Genomic DNA, 20,277 nt, shown 5'->3' on the forward strand with positions numbered 1-20,277 from the left:
CGTTCGTATCTGATACAGTCATTTTAATCATTCTTTCTCTCTCCTTTCTTTATCTATTTCTCTCTCTCAATCTCTAGATGTTGACTTACTTTGCAGCATTTGAAGTTTTCTTTGAGGAAAACCTACCAAAGCTTTTTGCACATTTCAAGAAGAATAACTTGACTCCCGACATTTACTTAATAGACTGGTAAGGCTGTGCTCCTCCGCCCCCCTCCCCCCTCCCTTCTCAAGTGAACCCGCACGCCTCCCCTGTTCATACCTGCCATTTGGTCAGGACCTTTTTAAAACGTCTGAACTCTGATCACTGGGGAGGCCTGTGTGTGCGTGCATGTTGGTGTGTAGTACTGTGAGGGGGGGGGGGGGGGGGGGCGCAACACAGAGCCGAGAGCCTGGGAGGATGCCTTAACTGCGTCTGCCAGAACCCTGTGTGATGGCGATAAGTCTGGCCACAGACTGCCTACTTATTCTACTGCCTGGTCCTGCTTAGTGACTCGGCACTTTCTAGATTAGCGTGAGCTAACCGGAACATGCTTGTAGTTCTTCTGCCTTTCTCATCTTTTCCTTAGTTGATAGGTAGTTCAGCCCTCGTAAGGCCAACCTGACGTTCTCTTTCGTCCGTGTGTGTGTGTGTGTGTGTGTGTGTGTGTGTGTGAACCCGGCCCTCCAGGATTTTCACCCTGTACAGCAAGTCGTTCCCCCTGGACCTGGCGTGCCGGGTGTGGGACGTGTTCTGCCGCGACGGGGACGAGTTCCTGTTCCGCACGGCGCTGGGCGTCCTGCGGCTCTACGAGGACGTGCTGACGGGCATGGACTTCATCCACGTGGCCCAGTTCCTCACCCGCCTGCCCGACACCATCCCCCCCCCACCAGCTCTTCGCTCACATCGCCGCCGTCCACATGACCAGCAAGAACAGGAAATGGGCTCAGGTGAGGGGGGGGTTCTTTGTCTTTTGTTGGGTTAGTCAAACGTCCAACCGACCTTAAAAGGGTTCCGATTTCTGGGTTTGAGCATGAAGCAAGGTTTGAGCAGCATCACCACCACCTGTTTTGACACCTGTCCCTAAATAATGACCCGATAACATGTTAACACAAGCGTGTGTTAAGGTTTAAGGAGAATCCTTTCTTATGGTACACCACGTAGTCGACATCTAGAAACCCATTTGAATCCTCCCCCCCACCCCTCCCTGTATGACAGGGCCTGTGTCCTCCCCCCTGTGATGGTTGTTCTCCCTGACCAAGTCCCTCCTCCCTCCGCTCAGGTTCTCCAGGTCTTACAGAAGGAGCAGGAGCGGAACAGTCCGGTTCTGAAGCGCTGAGTTCGCGGTTCGTTGACGAGAATCACACCCCTGAGACTGTGTGAGGCTCCAAAACAACTCCCCTCCCTCCCCCCCCCCCCTCTGCCCACCAAACACAGGGCTCTGGCTGGCTCACTGTGGGGGTGACTCCCCCCCCCCCCCCACACACACACACACGGCTCCTCCCTCAGGCCAAGCAGGCCATCTATTCCTGGGTCTGGATCTGGACCTGAGTTTTGATGACTGGACAGCTAGGACCCAGGGGCACCAGGGACGCTGCCCCCCCACCTCCCAATCCACGGAGCGGGGTCACAGACTGAGCAGGTGCCCTGGAGGGTGGAGTCAAAGAGCCTGGCAGGGGTGAATGGACTACAGGGGCTTATATCCAACATTTACCCACCACTTAAACGCTGTACCCGGCTACTCGGAAAAAAACAACAACTACCCCTCTGGTGTGGGGAGCATGTTGAGGGCTGGACAACGTACTGTGGCCTGTACCCTAACCTCCCGTGTCAGAGCCCCCTTAACGGGAAGTTCCCGTGTCTCTCTGTAATCGCTTTTTTTTTATCTCTGTCTGTCTCACTCGCTGACTTTCTCCTTCTCAGTGGCTTTCTCTCTGTTTATGTCACTCTTTTTTCATGCCTTGAGGGTTGTTTTAATTGTGTCTGTCTCATTCCATGAAGTAAGACCCAAGGCTTGGGCTTTGGGAGCACAGTAGACTGACTTGAAAGGAGGCCGACTTGTTTGGAAGTGTCGCTCCTCCAGATGAAGATGCAAACACTTTCAGGAGACAAGGTAACCTGAAGACTGTCTGTGTGTGTGTGTGTGTGTGTGTGTGTGTGTGTGTGTGTGTGTGTGTGTGTGTGTGTGTGTGTGTGGAAACCTATCGACACACACACACACACAGTAGTACATGTATGTCTTAAAAAGCGCTAGAATGTTACTTTTAAAGAAAGGTCTAACCCTCTTCAAAGAGGGGGCATAAGCTGCCTGTAATATAGGGTTGACGATATACAGTATATTTATGTCTGACGTATTTTAACTGGAACTGTGTAGGTTACTGTGTTTTATGTTCAGTTTGTGACCCGACTGTCCTCACTCCTGTTTTTAGTACTTTTTTTCTGGCAAATTTGTCTCGTTTCCCACGTTTGTTTTTAATTTAAGCATTTTCCTGTATCACACTGTATCTCTTTAAGTCTTATTTTTCCCCCTTTTAACCAAATGTGTTTGGCTACTGATGTCAATGTGCAATAGGAGACTCCGAAGAGGAAAGAACTGATTGTAGAATATATTGTATTATGTCCTCACACAAACACCTGTTCAGAGTGAATATGAATCTGCTTTCGGTACTGTATTGTATCCTTTAAGGCATTTGCGAACTATCTGAATCTGAGCCTTTTACCTCATCCATGACTTCCTCTGTTTGAAATGAGAGCACGCTTCCTTGTTTTTGACGTGAGAGCCGAAAAGAGGTTCAAACCTGGTGTGTTCCGTGGTGTGTTCAAAATCGAGCTCTCATGTCATCTTAACAACTCTCAGCAGCGTAATCAGAATGTGTGGAGAAGTTGACCCTGACTTTAGTACAAGTATCCCTCAATCCCAGAAAACAATGTTAGTCATGTTCTTAAATGTTTGGCTGCTTTACACTGCCATGTGCAGAGTGTGCGTTGGCCAGTGACATCAAAGACAATCCGACAATGTAGACTTTCTGTTCCCTTATCAGTACACTTCCCTGCCCTAACTATAGCATTTTGCCCAAATGCCCCTGCTACCCCTATTCACACACCTTTATGAAAATCACCATGGCAAATCTTCTTCTCATTATTATTTGTTGTCTTGCTACTCTCAAGTGTGCCCAATTCAGGATTTAAGTTTTAATGTGTGTGCCTGTGTTTTGTGTATATGTATTAAAGTGATATTTTGGAGGATAGAAAAAAGATTAACTGAGTTATTCTATGAATGTTACATAAAGAAGGGTGTGTGTGGTGGTGGGGGGTCTCTGTGTGTGTGTTCAACACACACACACTGGCGCAAGACACAAATTCACGGACGGGCATGCCATTGTTTTTGGGGGGCACAAATTAAATAAATCTCATCATGTAACATTATCTTAATTACCTTCCAAATTAGAATTGATTAAATTCATACAGGTTTACACATATAACAGATTTTATTTGGTATTGAAACAGGTAAGTCATGGACAACTAGCCTACCATTGCGCAGAACCGGCTCATACAGAAAATAAAAAGAGGAGCATTCGGCCTCTTGAACCGCAAAGCATCAACTCAGACAGGTTTCAGTAAGTCAAATTTAAGACTTTTTTAAGACATTTTAAGACCATAAAGATTGAAATTGAAGACCTACTTGACGCATTGCATGCTCTGAAAGCTGGGGCAGTAGCGCAACGGCCTGGGTTCAAATCCACATTTTAAATGTCTTTAAATGCTCTTATCTCTGGATAAGAGCGTCTGCTAAATGACTAAATGTAATGTAAATGGTTTATTTTAACTTTAAAGTTATCCCACATATCACATGTTGTCATGTGATATGTGGGACTTCACCTTCACATCGTTTCATAAATATTGTCTCTCTCAACTCCGCCAAACGCTTGTTAATCTCAGGAAGATTCTCTTTAGTTTGGTTAGATACAGAGTTATATATTATACAATGATAATCGGGGGGGGGGTCAGCATCTTCTCCAGGGCGTAAAGTAATATTTACGATTACAGGTAAGAACGATATATAAATGTATCGACCCCCCCAACCTGTTGTTTTTACCTGTTTTGGGGGGGTCCAAATCTTAATTAGGGGGGTCAACCCCCCCCCCCCCCCAAGCCCCCCTGTAATTTGAACCCTGGACTCTAGAGCTCCGCTTTGTAGGCTACGACAATACTTTTTGGCTACTTTGTAATAACTTCCTGCGGCCAGCATTTCTGGAAACGAACGAGGGTAAAACCTTTTTTTAGACCTGACAACATTAAATTGAAGACCTCAGATGACGTTTTAAGGCCTTAAATTTGAAGTTCAGGATTTTAGACTTTTTAAGCCCCCTAAATCCCACCCATAACGCCGAGATGGGTGGGATTTCAGGAACTTCAGGAAAAAATCCTTCAATCCTTAACATCTGAAACCCTGATAAACACTGAGTCAATTCTAAATTGACTGAAATAACTGGAACTGTATTGCATTACTGAATGAAGAAAATGAATAGAGAAGGAGCCTTAATTCTCATTTGAAACGTATTGCTGTGCATTTATTTCAATGCTCAACAGTAGCAATAGTACATTAATATCCTAACAGTAATCATAAAATTAACATTCAGTATGCTAAAACAAACATTGTGTCATGATAAAAAGCAACCTGCATATCATACAACTTGCATATTTTATTGTTTCTACTGTGAGCTGTAATTTGATTATTTTACATGAGCACCAGAACTTGGAACAAATTTCGCATTTGCTTAAGTTTGGTGAACATTCAGTTTAAAAAGCATGCTCTTGCAAGCAGCAGTACTATTTGTAGGGTTGAGTGCCACTAGTTATGAAACTTTGAGTGGTATGACAAATAGGTAGTTGCTTTTCTGTCTTTATTGTACAGTTGATGGTATTAGTTCAACATTCAAATATATGTATAAAACAAATAAATAACTTGTTTTAACAATTATTGATGCAGCAACATTCCAATTTCTTTCTTTTACATTAGACTGCATGGATGCATAAAGAAGGTTCAATCCTAGTGATAACCAGCAATCAGAGACTTCATACATACCATCCAAGAGCATCTAAGGTCTTCTGAAGCTAAGGGTTTGAAACTCCAGGTCCACATAACAGAGCCAAAAGTTGGTCCTCTATTATCTTAGCATGTACCAAATGCTTTATCCTCCACCAGACACGTTGCTGTTTAGATGTAAACTTTGGGAAAACAGAGAGAATTAATATCCACAACAGAGTAAGAAGATGAGTTTTCTCCAGGATGCAGAATAAAACAAATTGGAAATACATTAGCATTACAGCATGCCATCTGAAACTTCTTTTTGCTGAAATCCAGACACAGTTGTGTCGACCTTGCAGGAACTCAAGACCTTATAACAAAATGTTTTTGGAGACAACAAACATTCTGTAAAACATTATATTGCTATTAAAAAATGATTGTAACCTGAAACTTAATTTGTTATAAGGTTAATTTCAACAGATCTTGAATCCCTGACACATGACACCAAACTTTGTAAACATACTATAGGCATAATGTATCAACTTCATCCACTGTATATTCTGCACCCTTGACATGTTCAATTCACTTTCCAAATTCATTAAAAATTCCAATATTTTACATTAACTCACACCCTGGTTCGCAATACAATTCATAAACAATCTTGTAACTAAGTTACAAAATACACATTTTAAGTAAGGAAGTAATTGCTTTTACTAGAATGGTCTAAGCTAAAGATTGAAGTTTCATAACTACTGATCCTAAAGGTTTGTGCTTCTGAGACTGTTCCCTGTATGTACTGTACACAGCAGAGGGGATCATCACCAAACACGTCCAGAAGAGGGCGCCACAAGCCAACCAATAGTCCAACCCAACGCTGATAAGGCAACATATTACATCTAACCAAGAAGAGTGAAGACATGAGGTATACATGGGTACTGTCAAATATGTTTTGATACCCTATACTCTTAATAGGGCTGGAAAACTAGTGTCAATCTTAATGTATGTCTGGTCTCTACATATACTCACCAGTTGTGATTAGCTGTGAGTATAAAATAGTCAACAATGGAGGAATTTACATGTATTTGACCCTATATACAAGTGCAATAGCAGGTTAAAAATCAATCATTTGAAGATAATACCCAATGAGATATCTACCCTACCCTCAGAAATGCCAACTTTTACTGTGAAAGACGTTGGATGCAAACAAGGGTCTCCCCCGGGCAAAGTCACAAGCTCAGATCTAGGATGATGTGCTCATAGATCTGCGTGTTTCCCTTGAAGCTGGAGGAGAAAAGAAAGTCCCTGCGGTCGGTGGACACCACGGTAAAGGATCGCGGCGCCTGGATGTAAACCTCTTTGAAGCGCTCAAAGAGTTTCTTCTCCGCGTCCCATTGGTAGATCTGGGAGAAGGTGTAGTCGCTGCCCAGGGCCAAGTAGTGGCGCTCCTTGAAGACGAAGGGCTGCAGGATCATGGCGCCACGCGACGGCAGCGCCTGGATCTCCGAGAACTGCTTGGCACTCCAACGGAGGACCTTGGAGTCGCCGATGTAGCGCGTCATGGCCAAGTAGAGCTCCTCCTTCACCCGGAAGTGCTTCACAGCCACAACATCCTCCATGTTGGGGATTTCCCCCTGCAGGATAAACTTCTGGTTGCTCCGGTTCCACTGGTAGATCACAGGCACTTGGGAGCGGCTAGCCAGGATCAGGTGAGCCTTGCCATCCAGGTCCACAAACTCGGCGTCTGTGTCGCGGAACCACTCGTGCAGGGACTGGTAGGAGTAGAAGCCTTTGTTGTTCCATTTGTAGAGGGTCGACAGCCCTGCCTTGGAGCTGTCGGCAATGATGAAGAAATTGTCAGTGCCGATCAGGAACGCCTCAATGTCATTGGGCTTGGAGATCTTGGAGACTTCTATGTCCTGGAACTTGCTGAACCTGCTCTGGTCCTCATCAAACTTGTAGATATGGGATCCACCAAAGAGCTGGGCAACAACAATAAACACCTGGTCCTGGATCACCATGGCCTTGCATCCTACAATGGACTGGCCTGAAGCAAAAGACACACAAGAAACTAACATTGTTTGCATTTAAGGAAAGCAAGTGTAACAGTACTTTTTACTCATATTTTTTTCCCCTCCATCTTTGAAGAAACCTGAAATTGTATTCGACTAAAAACATGGATTACTTTACTTTAGGTTACTTTTTTGGGGTGGATGAAGAAGGCAACAATGCAAAGCTTATAAATTGAAAGCCATGGCGTACCAGTTATGTTGTCATATGTCCTGAAGTTCATTTCAATGTGGTCCCACTGGAGTACCATACAGCTCTCGATATTGGGAGCTGCCACGGCAACATAGACATCGTTCTTGTAGGAGAACGTGTCTACAGACAGAGACTCAGACGGCACAGACTGGTGGAGGATAAAATCTGAGAAGCGAAGACAATGGTGGCATGAAAGTGAGTGCTAACAAACACGTTACACAATACATTTAAAAAAAAGTTTGGTCTACACCTTCCAATACATATATCTGGATATAGAACTGTCTCCAACTTTTAAATTACAAGGTTTTTAGCTTTGACTATTTCGTACAGTTAGCCTCACAATAGATGTCTGCCAACTGGGGCCCAGTTGGTACTGGTCACCTTTCCTCACCTGTTGAGATGCACTCGTTGTGCAGACTGGCCATGTCGTTGAGCCGCTTGTCCTTCATTTCCTCTGGCCCGGAGCAGACAACATCTGACACTGTAGCATTGGTGCTTTTCAGCCAAGTCATCAGCCACTTTGCTCTGCAGTCACACTCAAAGGCATTACCCCGTAGGTCTCTGAGGAGAGCACATATCAGTCACTGCAGGGTAACACATTCTGAAGACCAGAACTGGTACAGTACTTTTGATCGAATGTATAATACGAGATTTTTTTTGCCATATAACTGCCTACTCGTAAAACATTATTATCCAGAATAATTTCATGTTGCTTGCTCTTTTCCTATGCTGACTCAGTGGTTTGGATTTCACTCATCATCAGTAAATTCCTTTACGTTGCACTCACGTTTGCTACGTGTGCATTTGCTTTATGTGGCTGCAGTCTGATGGCTTGTATTTATTGTGATCAAGAGAGCAGCATTAAAAACAAAATGTCATCCAAGTATTGTCTTTAATGTAGAAGATTGCATTTGCTTGACAGTAGAGTACTGCCTATATTTTACAAGCAATGAAGAGAACACTTACAACTCAATTAAGGAGTCCAGGTCGATAAAGAGGTCCCTGGGTAAGGATTTGATGTTGTTGTTCGCCAAAGACCTTTAGAAACAGCACATTCAGATACACACAGCAAATACTCTGGAGACCATTTGCCAGCTTTGGAAAGCCAGGTTCTTCTCCATTCACATTTATCAACTTGGCTCGACTCAAACATTTGTGTTTAATAGTTACTATTATTTAATGATTTGTAATGCAAAACGAAATCTAGACTGTCTCTTCAAACTATGCGGCCCTCCTGCTTAATTAGAGGCCAATAAAGGGAACATTCATAATGAATAATATCTCCTACCCAGCGACAAATGAGGATGAAACACTGGTTGGACTTACAGGTGAGTCAAGTCTCTGAGTCCTCTGAAAGCATATTTCGATGCTGTTTCAATCTTGTTGCTCTCAATGAACCTGTGAGGAGGTCACCGGGATGCAGAATGGAAGGTCAGCATAACTGAAGCCTCACTAATGGACCATGACTCGACTAAGCATCACTCAAAACCCACTTTAACTTTTTTCCCCCAAGTTCAATTGTACCGATGGGAAAATGATTCCCACAGTGTATCAACGTTCCTTTAAGTCAACACACAGTTGTGTGATCTTGCCTGTTTACTGTAGACCCATTCCCTTGTGTCATGTATTGGCTATGTGAGAGTACTGTATAATGATAGGATAGAAATGGTTGTGTTCATTAGCGGATACAGGTACTTACAGGTATTCCAGGTGGGACAGACCAGAGAACGCATCATCTCTTATTGTTGTCAGAGAATTTGAATTAAGAAGCCTATAATAAGAAAGAACATACAAAAATTGTTACCAACAAGAAGCCTGAATCTCAAAATGCATGTGTATGTGACATAGCTTAGTTCCATAGGAATGATTAAAACAAATAATCCTTGTGTTACCTTTAAGTACTGGGCTTCTTTTGAATAAACACAAAGGTCACTGTTATAGGTCAAACTTGTAGTGACGTTATATTGACAGAAAGATGATACCTACTCTAGAGGTGAACCGTCCTTCCAAAGCACTGAATGGCAATATTGCATTGTGTCATAAAATCCGTTGACCGCAGCTTCAACAGTGGCCCTGTCTACGGGACTTGGAGTAGGAGCTTCAAGCACTTTCCACCAACTAATGTGTGCTCTACTTTGGGCAAAATCTATTATATATTAATTAGCAGCAGCAGGATCCATTTAGCAGGGGTTGTGTCGAGTTAATAGCGGACTGAGAAAGTGTCTAACACTGTATTGAGAGGATCCTCACACCACGCCTTGGGTAGAGGATGCACACTTTGGATCAAGTATAATTTTACGATCCGTAACTAAGTATGAGTACAAATATATTTTAAAAACCCATTTTACAGCAGACTAATAGACGCCACACATTTATTTACTATTAGGGAGTCAGAGTAGGATGAGAATGTGAATCAATGTAATTCTGTAATTGTGCCAAGAATGGAATGGACCACTCTACTTCCAGTGCCGGTCAATCAATATAATAAAGGACTTTTAAGGTTTTTGAGTCTCGTCAGCTGTAAAGGCTTATATTGAAAACAAGGTCCTAACCATTATCTGGAGCTGTGGAGCCAACTGGAGGAAGAAAATTATAGTTCAAATATTTTTCAAACTATTACAAATAGCTTGTTATTCATACAGGTCATCAATCAGTTACAACCATCTCTATGTTTGTCTAAGGAAATGTGACTTAGCTGTTGCACGTTGTCTACCCTCTCTCTTGATACTGCATAACATTTATCCTACCCCATAAATGAATTGTTCCAAGAGATAAAAAAAAAAAAAACGTAGGCCTACATTCAAAATTATAAAGCCCCCTCTCCCCATCCCCATTGACACTCACAGAAGTTGGAGTGAAGGCATGTGGGCGAACATAGCCTCCTTGACATCGGAGAACGTCGCGTTGACAATGCTCCTAAAACATGTATTCGGAAAATGTGGGTTAAAGGCTGATCACACACCAAATAAAACCATTTTCATACATTTATAAAAAATAAAAAAATCTCAGTGGCACGCAACTCGGTATAATTACTCCCAACATCAATGTGTCCGCACCGCTCAAATAGCCAACGACGTACAGCGCATTCAACAAACAGCTGGATCTCATTTAGGCTGCTCATTCAGATGTTGACTTATTGCGTTAAACATGTTGACAAACAAAATACAATTCTAACATACTAGCCTACTTACAGTGAACTTATGTCGTTCGGTATCATCCTGGACACATAGGAAGAGCCGACGCATATGATGGACTCCTTGGAACAGCTGCATGTTGAAGGACATCTGTAAGCCTTTTTCAGATAAACCGGTGAAGACAGAAAAAGGAATGCCAAATAATACAATGTCCATTTGCTACAAATTGAAAGCATCTTTCTTGTCTTGGTTGCATGTGTGACCCTTTCCAATGAACGCCGAGGCAGACCGTACCGCTTACACCCTGCACCACCAAATGCTGCACTGAAGCCCTGACATCAGCAAATCGGCAGCGTCTACCCATCGCCGTATTAAATTATTTATTAAGACAGTGCTTCTGTGATTGTGGTTTAAACAGGCTATAGTCTAAACTATAGCATCCTTCCTAAGTGGCATCTGATGAAAGCAGACACTGGCTAAATATCTTGTAAGCCATCGGCAAATTAGGCTACAACACTTATTTTGAACGTTTAGGGCCAATAGTAGGCTATAGTTTAGATAGGGCCAAACATCTATGTCAACAGTGCATTACAAACACTACCAGGGAGTAGGCCTACATGTATACTTTACCTCAACTTCAGCCTATATCAACACTCTGATGCACAGACCGGGGAAGTCCTGCGGCCTACATTTGATCATTTCGTTGCATTCATTCTAGTTAAAAGGATCCGTCTAAGATTTTCAATAACAGCTGATCGCATGGTATACATAATTCAGCTGATGAGAAGGGGCATCAAGATCTCAATGCTCGAAAGGCTTTCCGCCGTTAGCCTACCTGGCAGCTTCACAAATTAAGGACAATTTGTCATATTGGTATGGTATTGTAACAATGATGGGATACAACCGGGGCAAGGCGGTGCTAGGCCTATTTTCCATTTTATTTTGGTGTTGCCTGGGGAGGAAAAAAACACTTGATTTTGAGAGCAGATCTCAGAATAAATGTGCTGTTGCATATTCTTGCCCCAAATTAGACTTTAACATAAGCCTACAGGTGCAGGCCATCTAAATTGGCTGCGTAGCCTATAATAAAAACTGAATTGGGGTTACGCAGCAAGATGCATTTTAGACTATTCACTCAGAAGAACCAAGTCCCAATCCATTGCAGTCCTCCCCTTTATTTCTTTCCCTGTTTATTAAAGACCATCTGCAGTTATTTAAGTCTGGAGTGAAACTAGACAGCAGCAGATCTAGTCGTTTTGAGATTTACACATTGCAGCAGACCTGATCAATATAAGACCTTTAAAAACTAGCCATCGCTTAGTGTATTTGACTCCGCACTCAGCCACTGTAGGCTACTGTCAGCAACAGACAATGTACGCAGGGCCCGGATAAAAGGAACAGTGCTTCCTCAGCGTACGAAGGCGGCTAAATAACAAACAGCTTGCGATGATGCAGTGGAAACGTCTAGAGAAAGAGTAACTGCGATAACAAAGAATGGGACCGAGTGAGCAGTACAGAGAAAAGAGAGGAACAGAACGAGAGTAGGAAGAATAGTGAAAGGGAGGTGGGAAGATCAGCAATGTTAAAGGGGGCGAAAGCTTGTGGTTTTACCAACTGCTTCAACAATGACGCATTAAAGATGCACGCACTTCTGTATTGTCCATGTCTCGTTCATGTACTATTCCTGAGGCAGAGGACGCAGAACCAATCCGCTGTGTGAGTGTACAGCAGTGCCTCTATATTCCGGAAGACAGTTTCCGTATCCTCACTGACTGCCCTGGCTGCTAGGATGGGTAGGCTATCTGTTACATGGCTAAAAGGGGTGAAAAAAGATATGGAACAGGGGTTAATGCTTCCATAGAATTTCTATCAAATTACAGCGCGTGGAACACAATGCATTACAGTGAACACATAAGCAAACATCCGTGGAGACTAAAAGGTATTTATCAAGAGGCCTTAATGTAATGACACTGTAAAGTGCTGTTAGGCAATAGAAACGCAACAGCTTAGAAATAACTTAACAGGAGGCAAATAAATAATAAAAGTTACTTTCAGGTATTGTCAGTCATTTGTTGGCCATTAGATTTCATACAATAAGGACAAAGGTGTTCACGAGATGCTTTATTGATTCTATATGAATTACAACATGCATTCATACAAAATCATCTGCAAATCACATATACACGTGTTGAGAAGAATTAAAGTTTTGTAGTTGGGTACAATCTCTCTCTGGGTCCATCCTATATGGGCTGTTTTTCAAAAGTGCAGTTCTTCTCCAGAATTTAGGAAAGTTGATGTTATCCAAATCAATGCCTTTGAGATGAATGAGGTCTGTAGACTTGCAACCGGGCTTAAAAATGTACTTTGTAAAACAGGTTTACCTATCAATAAGATATTTCAAAGCAAGCATGGGTACTTGAACTACAGAATGTCCTAACAGCGACCACTTCACGTGAAGATTCCTTGATTACCAAAAATGAATTGCGATTCAGAATGAATGAAAAACAAAAGCAAGGCTGGATCACAGCACGATCTAGGTTTCGTCCTCCTTAGACAAGTCTTCCTGTCCAGGGAGGACAGCCGGCCCGCTGTTGGCCTTCTCCCTCCCTTCAGACAAGTCTTCCTGTCCAGAGAGGAGAGCCGGCCCGCTGTTGACCTTCTCCCTCCTCAGGCTCTTCAGGCACCTGTCCAGCCTCTTCATGCTCAGCTCCACGTCGTGCCGGGTGATGCCCACCGCCGAGGCTGCGTTGAGGTAGGGGCATGGGTAGGCCTCGGAGTGGGCCATGAAGCCCCTGAAGGTGTGTCCGCTCACAGTCTGCTCTCTGCCCATGGGAACCACCCTGGAGGCCAGGACAAGCCAGCCATGTCACACATGACAAGTTGCATAGGGACACAAAGCACCTGGAGCACTGGCGCCGAAGTACGGTAAAGAAAATACGAATAATTCAGGGATGGTAGTGGTGCAAGTTGGCATGGTAACCTGAAGAGATCAGGGTTTCCTTATAGGAACACTTATTTTAAAAGGTATTTTGTGGTCCTTGGTAGTACTTGATTACTATTGATTGAATAATCTATTTAAGAGTAAGATTAACCTTGTGGCGTGGGAAACTGTCACTGATTGCAGTACAACGGTACGTGAAGGGCCATTTGTGCTTTTGAATTTGGTATGAGGAATCAAAGAGGAATGACCCAAATAAATAAGTCATGTAGACGCTTAAAATATTTACACAACTTCCCCTGCTTCTTCACAAACTATTAGGGGCCTAACAAAAAAGAAAAAGGTATGGGAAAATTAAAATTCAATGTGGCATTGTTACGAATCCTTTCAAGGAATTTGAGGAATTGAGGCAACTTGAAGCATTTGAATCGTGTTTAAGGTAGCTACTAGCTAACACTAGGCTCAAGAGTGATACCAATTAGCGTCTGTTGACTAACAGTGGAACAGTCATTTAATTGGCCCAGAAATGAGGGACTGTTTTTCCTGTTTTCCACAACTTGGCCCACCTTACGAAGCCTGTTGTCTTTTTCACATTTCAACCCACATTACTTCCTGTATGTTTCCTCGTCAGCTGACTCAGGTGTGTGTTGCATCTCACCTGGCACCAGACACCTGCCTGGTGAAGAGCATGGAGCCCAGCTCAGTCACGACCCTGTCTCCCTGAGCCTGGAGGCTGTCCAGAGACATGGCTGCAGCACACACACACACACACACACACACACACACACAAGGTAGAGATGCGGGGGGGAAAAGAAAGGCTGAACTGAACACAAAAAATAAGTTTGACATTTTGATTTGAACTAGGGTAACATCAAAAAAATTATGTTACCTGATGTGGACCTGTAACTTGTCAAGAAAAGGGTATGGAGGATGGTGTTTGGTTTGTTGCATTTCATACCTCAACTGTAGGGTAACGTGTATGATGTTGTATTGAGTGCAGCCCCTTACCCAGAGAGATGGGGTTGTGTGGGGTTTGCAGTAGCCTCTCTCCATGAGCTTCAGCCAGTCTTTTTAGCTCCTGCGCAAGGACAGAGTACATCTCCTGCAGAGAGAGAGGAGGGAGAAGTGAGAGGATGGAAGGAGAGAGGGGAGGAAAGAGGGAGAAAGAGGAGGGAAGGAGAGAGAGGAGGGGAAGAGAGAGAAACAAAAAGTACAAGGAGAGAGAGCACAGAAAGAGGGGTACACACATGGAGGGGGGAATATAAATACGGAGGGAGAGCTATAAATAGCTGCACGACGCTCACACTCACAACCTCAGCCTTTTTTTAGCAGGAGTCTCTGTTTATTGCCAAACCAGCAGTTTTCCTCTCAGCAGGCTATCCCAGGCTCCACATTTATCCTCTGCTACTACCACCCGCCGCCACACACACACACACACACGCACACACACAGTCAAGCTGTGCCGTTAGCCTCATCTCCATAAATCTGTACTCCTCATCATTAATGCTCAGGTATCTCTGACCACAATCGCCATGACCTTTGGGATCAACTACAAAGCTTGTCTCACTGAGCAGTGGAGCTGCTGACAATGGGGTCGCTGCACTCAAGCCCCCAGGATCTCAAACGTAAGTGGGAAAGATTTCCTGCAGGCCGGGAGTTTGTGAGGCCGCTGCTAGGACTGGGAGCTGCATAGCAACAAACTAAAAGGCATGATGGGTAGGAGGGGGGGGGGGGGGCGGTTAGGGTTGGGGACTCAACCGAGTTATCGAATGCAGCAACGTGCAAACCAGAGGAGTACATCTTGGTAACAGGGTGGGTTTCAGGAAACAGTGTGGGTGGCGCTGACTCAGCCTTCCCTCCATAACAAACAGGAACAAAGGAACTCTGTTCAAAACTGCTGCAAATATAAAGAGATCTAGTTCATCACTGTCAAATAGTGCCATCCTGTCGAAAATGTCTTCTGTACTCTGTGTGTCCAGCCACCCTCGGTTTCCTCTGGTGGAGCTGGCATTTGAGAAGTGTGAGATGGCCACCTGCTCCCCCCTCGACGTCTCTGCCCTCCCCCAGCCCCGCCTCCCAGCCCCACCTCCCCACATTGTCCAAACAGACATACAGGGGGGGATTTGAAACTGCGCCCTTTTGATCTGCATTCAAAGGCTCTACCACTGAGCTATATCCTTACCCTACCACAGATCTGAAGAATCAGACTGCAGACCTGCTAGAACTCTCTAACAGAGGAGCCAACTAACTCCCCCCTTCCCACTTAAACAAGAGAGAGAGAGAGAGAGCGAGCGAGCGAGAGGAAGAAAGAATCCCTTCAAGTCACAATGATCAAGGAGTTCTTGTGCACTCATGACGGGAATTCAATGACAGCTAACCCAGCATTGCTCTATCCCATGGTGATAAGTAGATTTGTCGTACCATTCATTCGCAGCCTGGGGAAGGCCTATTTGAGGCCTGAATAATTCAGATATGTTGACTCCAGTGAAGAGGAAATGGCTCACTGCTACACACAGTCAGAACCTGGTACCATCATCAAATATGCATGAACATGACCAATAAGTTATGATAGCGACAGCTCATTTGAGATGGCCAGTGGTATTTCATGATAAACCAGAGGACAGATTACGCTAATGGCATTGTGGGTATTGCATGCCACCCCATAGGGAGAATATTTTACCTTTTATTTATTTATTTCCTCCAAAGCTTTCCAGTTACTTCCATAACATCTGTACAAACACCCCTGTAATGTAGATCTGTGTCTTGACAGGCTAAAACAGCAAGATTATTCCTTGCAAAAGGCCTCTTTTGAAGCTTTTAGCCTCCAGCACGACTGGATGTGTTTGCTGTGAGAGTGCTGCATAGAGGGGGGGGGGGTTGCAGCATTAGACAGGAGAGGGGGGCTCTCTACCTCCTCCTTCTCCTGCATCAACGTCTGCTAGGTGGAGCCCTCCCCCATGTGGAACACGGCATCCTCTTGCTACGCACTCGGCCTGCAATCTGAAGGCATCTATCCAAGCCACTTGACAGTCCTGCTTACGCTGCCCATCATGAATGTGATGCAGGCTCATAATAAGGAACAAATAACAATGGAATGATTTAACAGACACTTTTATCCAAGCTTGTATCCGGTCGAATGCACTGAGGGGGATTCGAACCTGCAACCTCTAGACTTTGAGGTCCAACCGTCTCCAGCTGAGCTTCTTTAAGAAGCTCTCCCGGCAGTAACAGAGTGAGGCAGGGCTGTGTGCACTCACCTTCCTCTCTGCCAGCAGGCTCTTGTAGCCACGGGCCCCCAGGGTGAGCAGGGTGATGAGCAGGTCCAGGGAGGGCGAGGCTGAGGCCCGGCCTGGGGGCAGAGAGCGGGATACGTGTGGAGGACGAGGGTGGGGCTGACCCCTGGATCCCGGCTGAGTTGTCAATTAGGACGGTCATGGTCACTACAGAAATCTGGGTTTTGACTCATGCAAGTCTCTGTCCAACCCTTCTTTCCCGCAAATGACACGCAAGCCATTTGGATTACCCTCCCTTACGAGCCATCCTGGCAGCTAACAGTTAATATCGCTAATCTATTGATCTCGTAATGCTGCACTCCCTCACCATGGAAGGCTTCTCTAAGGAAGATCAGGGCACAGATAATGATTTCTACCAGCATAACATGCACCTCAACACCCAATCAATACATAGAAGTCCATCTGAGATTGATCCTGTTGTCAGGCATGTTGACTCAACTCAGCCCCACAGGTAAATGAACTGCAGTGCGTGCAATTCGTGAGTTTAGTAAAAGGATTATGAATTGAATGAGTATGTAATAATAAAACGGACTAATTTCAAACTACTGAAGCATTCTCGTTCAAACACGAGTAAATCTGCCGTCCCCTAATCTAGTATCAGAGCAGAAACATAACGTCAGCATAACCAACCTGGGTACATTCTGCTGATCTCCTGGATGAAGGACTCGTCAAAACCAGCGATGATGGCTCCGCCTACAGGCACCATGAAGTTCTTGTCCAGGCTTTGCACAAATGCATCTATTCGTCCCACACGGGCCCCCTAGTTCACAAACAACAGCCCCGTTAAGGACACCGTGACCTCCAAAAACACAACCTAAACACAACCCATTTAAATGCCTGTATGGATTAGAACACGTCAATACATTTTGACTATTCCTGGTGCTAAGTAATAAGAGTTCAGAAAAGTTTGGGAATTCCAACCTGCTGGATAAGATGCATGCACTTGGAAGACTGGACTCCGTAGGCATTGTTGACAACGTGGGGGATGTCGTATTTGGTGCACATTGTGGCAAGTTCCTCGATTCTATATCATAATTGGGGGAAAGATTTATGAAAATAGGAATATTAAAACAACAACACATTATACAATGCGATAAGAGTGGACACTTTGGAATGAGACCCGAAAGACACACTGAGCTGCCAGATGGGAAAGGCTCATGGCTTTGGCGTACCTGTCGGGGACGCGAGGTGCAAAGCAGGAAGTAGTGGAGTGGACACACAGGATGTTCTCTGCTCCCAGCTCTCGGATCTTCGCCTCTACCGCACCCAGGTTTGTCCGCAGCTCATCTCCTTCTAGAACGTTTTCCACAACCACTGGTTCAAACCCTGTTCATGGAGAAAACGGTCGGCAGATGTTCAGACGGCGTCGCTTGTTCTACGCTGTTGAAGGGTACATGCTGAGCCTGCAGTGCACCCCAGTACACCCCTGACCTGCAGTGACCATGGCTTTGAAGCAAGACTTCTGGTCGATGCGTGGCCAGATGATGTAACGGGCCGCTGGCCTCCTGTGGCGAAGGGTCAAGAAGCACAGCGTCAGGCTCATCCCGGTTGCCATGGGAACCACAAAGCAACTGGCCACGCTACGTACACCTAACAACAAGATGCAATAACAGCGTTTGTTGAACTAGTCTTTATTCCCGTTTAATTCATCCTTACGCCGACCTGAGCAGAGCACATACGCACCTGTGAGTTTCAAGATGTCCAACACCACGGAATTGGTCAGCTTGTTGAGCAGACTAGAACCAGCCGCTTTGGGCTGAATAGCTGCTATATCACCTGATCGGCCAATTCCATGGATCAACCTTTTCAAAACACACAGTAGATACAGAGATACAACACCACGTCAAGTATAGATATACTAAGATTTGATGTAAAAGGATAGTTTGCTGACCAGTCAAAATGGGAACCAAAGTCATAAGGTGATCCACTACAAACCTTACTAGGTGTTGATTATCCTGTGACACAACCCGACAACCTGCAGGTCACTTGAGGAGTTTCCTATTGAAACACGTAACCATTTAAAAACACAAACCTGTAGTGTCGTTTAGCCACCAGGCTGGAGGCTACTCTTCCTTCCCTCTCGCCAACGCCACAGTTTCCCAGGAAGTTGTTGCTGTCCATCACAGCCAGCTCGCTCAGGAAGAGCTCGACTGTGCTCTCGCTCCATCCAGTCTCTGGACACTTGCCCTGAAGGTACAGTAAGGCTCAGGCCTGTCAATCACAGCAATGCCTTAATATGTGAAGACATACTTAGGGGATGCCTTTCTTTTGCAAGGCTGTTGTTTATATTTATATTAATGTTTACATTATTAGAGCTGCAGCTGCTAGAATACATCCAAGGGTTTTGGCTACGTAGCTAAAGCTCACCTGTTCCAAAAGCAGCCTTATCGCTTGTTCATGGCTGCGGCGTGCCTGAGACCCCTGGCGGATGTATGAGGATGATACTATCTTCTCACTAATGGCGAAGTTTTCAGTATTCATCTCTATCAGAGGGGAGTGCGGAGAGGGGGCGATATTAGCAATGTTGAAAAGTATTGATTATAGTGACAGGAAAACAGCTGGGCGAGAATACCAACGAGCTCGAGATGTGCGGGCAGTAACATTTATTTTAGTAGTCTACCTGCATTTAATTGTTATTTTAGAAATGTTTAGCAAGGTACTATTTAGTTAACTACAAATCAGTTGATAGCCCCTTGCATGAGTTAACATACAGGGTAACTATCTTCATTGCTAGCACGCTAAGTAGCCATCTTCAAATATCAACGTAACATATTAGATAGATTATATTAGATTAAAATAACTAGTTAAATAGTTGCTCAATGTCTCTGGCTAAAGGGTTGTCAAGAAAGTTTGAATATGGTTTACTTACTAGATCTCTCCTCTAGAGCAATGAGGCAACTACGGATTCCGGAAATAAAATGCGAAATCGTCGCAGCGCGATGACGTAGGCTAAGGGGACACGCCTTTCTTCTTGTGCACGGTAGTTGGCATGGGACAGTTGGCAATACATTTTATTCAATTTATTCCTCTCATTTGGCCCCTAATAATGTTATTCGCACCTGCATATCTGTTGAATGCTATTTTTATCGACATTCTAGATTATTCCAAATTATAATGAGTGACCTACATTTACAGTTTTTCACAATTGCTAAAACACCCCATTCTCTGAATCAAATGTTCAGTGGCCTAAACCCATTTGTTGAATCAGACAGTCTTTTGGCAAAACTCTAAACACATTCTCATTCCCTAAAAACATTTTGCACTGTGATGCACTGGTAAACACAGGCGGCAAATAGTAAACACAACTAACCTACAACACAGTTGTCATCTTGTTAAACACAGTTAGTCCAAATTGTTCATACTTGTTTCTAATGGTGGTTTTGGACAATGTCAGCTTTCACCTTGGTGTCCGTATACGAGAATAGCTCAACATCAACCAGCAATTTTTACTGTAAATGTTTGCCTTCCACGTGGATGGAAACATGGTATGTATGGTAAACCCAATTGAAGAGTTTTTCTTTGCGTGGCGGTGGAAGGTCTATGACCAAAACCCATATGCCAGGGTAAATCTCCTGTAGGCAATGGAATTGGCCTGTGGTGACTGACATGTGTGGAGTGTTTTCAAGGCTGGACCCCGATTTTCTTTG

The 20,277-nt window shown here is 44.3% G+C and overlaps 3 protein-coding genes across 3 annotated transcripts in view; 1 reads left to right on the forward strand and 2 right to left on the reverse strand.

The window, feature by feature from the left end:
• LOC136967373 (TBC1 domain family member 14-like) overlaps positions 1-1,316 on the forward strand; it is a 17,298-nt gene extending 15,982 nt beyond the window's left edge. The window contains 4 exon segments of the mRNA XM_067261140.1: positions 78-187; positions 668-857; positions 859-927; positions 1,260-1,316. Of these exon segments, the coding sequence (XP_067117241.1) occupies positions 78-187; positions 668-857; positions 859-927; positions 1,260-1,316 (426 nt within the window).
• Positions 1,317-4,514: 3,198 nt separating this feature from the next.
• lgi2a (leucine-rich repeat LGI family, member 2a) lies at positions 4,515-10,687 on the reverse strand. The gene is made up of 8 exons (XM_067261730.1): positions 10,457-10,687; positions 10,110-10,181; positions 8,965-9,036; positions 8,592-8,663; positions 8,232-8,303; positions 7,657-7,826; positions 7,266-7,430; positions 4,515-7,050 (listed from the first exon to the last, which is right to left on the reverse strand). The coding sequence occupies exons 1-8, from the start codon at positions 10,633-10,635 to the stop codon at positions 6,233-6,235; spliced, it is 1,620 nt and encodes a 539-aa protein (XP_067117831.1). The 5' UTR covers positions 10,636-10,687; the 3' UTR covers positions 4,515-6,232.
• Positions 10,688-12,507: 1,820 nt separating this feature from the next.
• Positions 12,508-19,528, reverse strand: sepsecs (Sep (O-phosphoserine) tRNA:Sec (selenocysteine) tRNA synthase). The gene is made up of 12 exons (XM_067261413.1): positions 19,500-19,528; positions 18,998-19,113; positions 18,663-18,817; positions 18,314-18,432; positions 18,062-18,220; positions 17,803-17,956; positions 17,552-17,654; positions 17,261-17,390; positions 16,595-16,686; positions 14,346-14,439; positions 13,996-14,086; positions 12,508-13,239 (listed from the first exon to the last, which is right to left on the reverse strand). Exons 2-12 carry the CDS (start codon positions 19,109-19,111, stop codon positions 12,933-12,935), a joined length of 1,518 nt encoding a protein of 505 aa, XP_067117514.1. The 5' UTR covers positions 19,112-19,113; positions 19,500-19,528; the 3' UTR covers positions 12,508-12,932.
• Positions 19,529-20,277: the final 749 nt, after the last annotated feature.

Source organism: Osmerus mordax, chromosome 23 (genome assembly GCF_038355195.1).
Source record: "Osmerus mordax isolate fOsmMor3 chromosome 23, fOsmMor3.pri, whole genome shotgun sequence".
NCBI classification, from domain to species: domain Eukaryota; kingdom Metazoa; phylum Chordata; class Actinopteri; order Osmeriformes; family Osmeridae; genus Osmerus; species Osmerus mordax.

What these genes read in the sequence shown, in the direction of transcription:
- lgi2a (XM_067261730.1), bottom strand. Translation starts at nt 10,635, where the DNA reads ATGCTTTCAATTTGTAGCAAATGGACATTGTATTATTTGGCATTCCTT. An exon ending in CTCAGAGACTTGACTCACCT is followed by an intron (nt 8,304 to 8,591) that starts GTAAGTCCAACC and finishes CTGTTTCTAAAG; the next exon opens with GTCTTTGGCGAACAACAACA. An exon ending in CAACGAGTGCATCTCAACAG is followed by an intron (nt 7,431 to 7,656) that starts GTGAGGAAAGGT and finishes TTCGCTTCTCAG; the next exon opens with ATTTTATCCTCCACCAGTCT.
- sepsecs (XM_067261413.1), bottom strand. Translation starts at nt 19,111, where the DNA reads ATGAATACTGAAAACTTCGCCATTAGTGAGAAGATAGTATCATCCTCA. An exon ending in GGACATCTTGAAACTCACAG is followed by an intron (nt 18,221 to 18,313) that starts GTGCGTATGTGC and finishes TCTTGTTGTTAG; the next exon opens with GTGTACGTAGCGTGGCCAGT. An exon ending in GCACCTCGCGTCCCCGACAG is followed by an intron (nt 17,655 to 17,802) that starts GTACGCCAAAGC and finishes ATTATGATATAG; the next exon opens with AATCGAGGAACTTGCCACAA.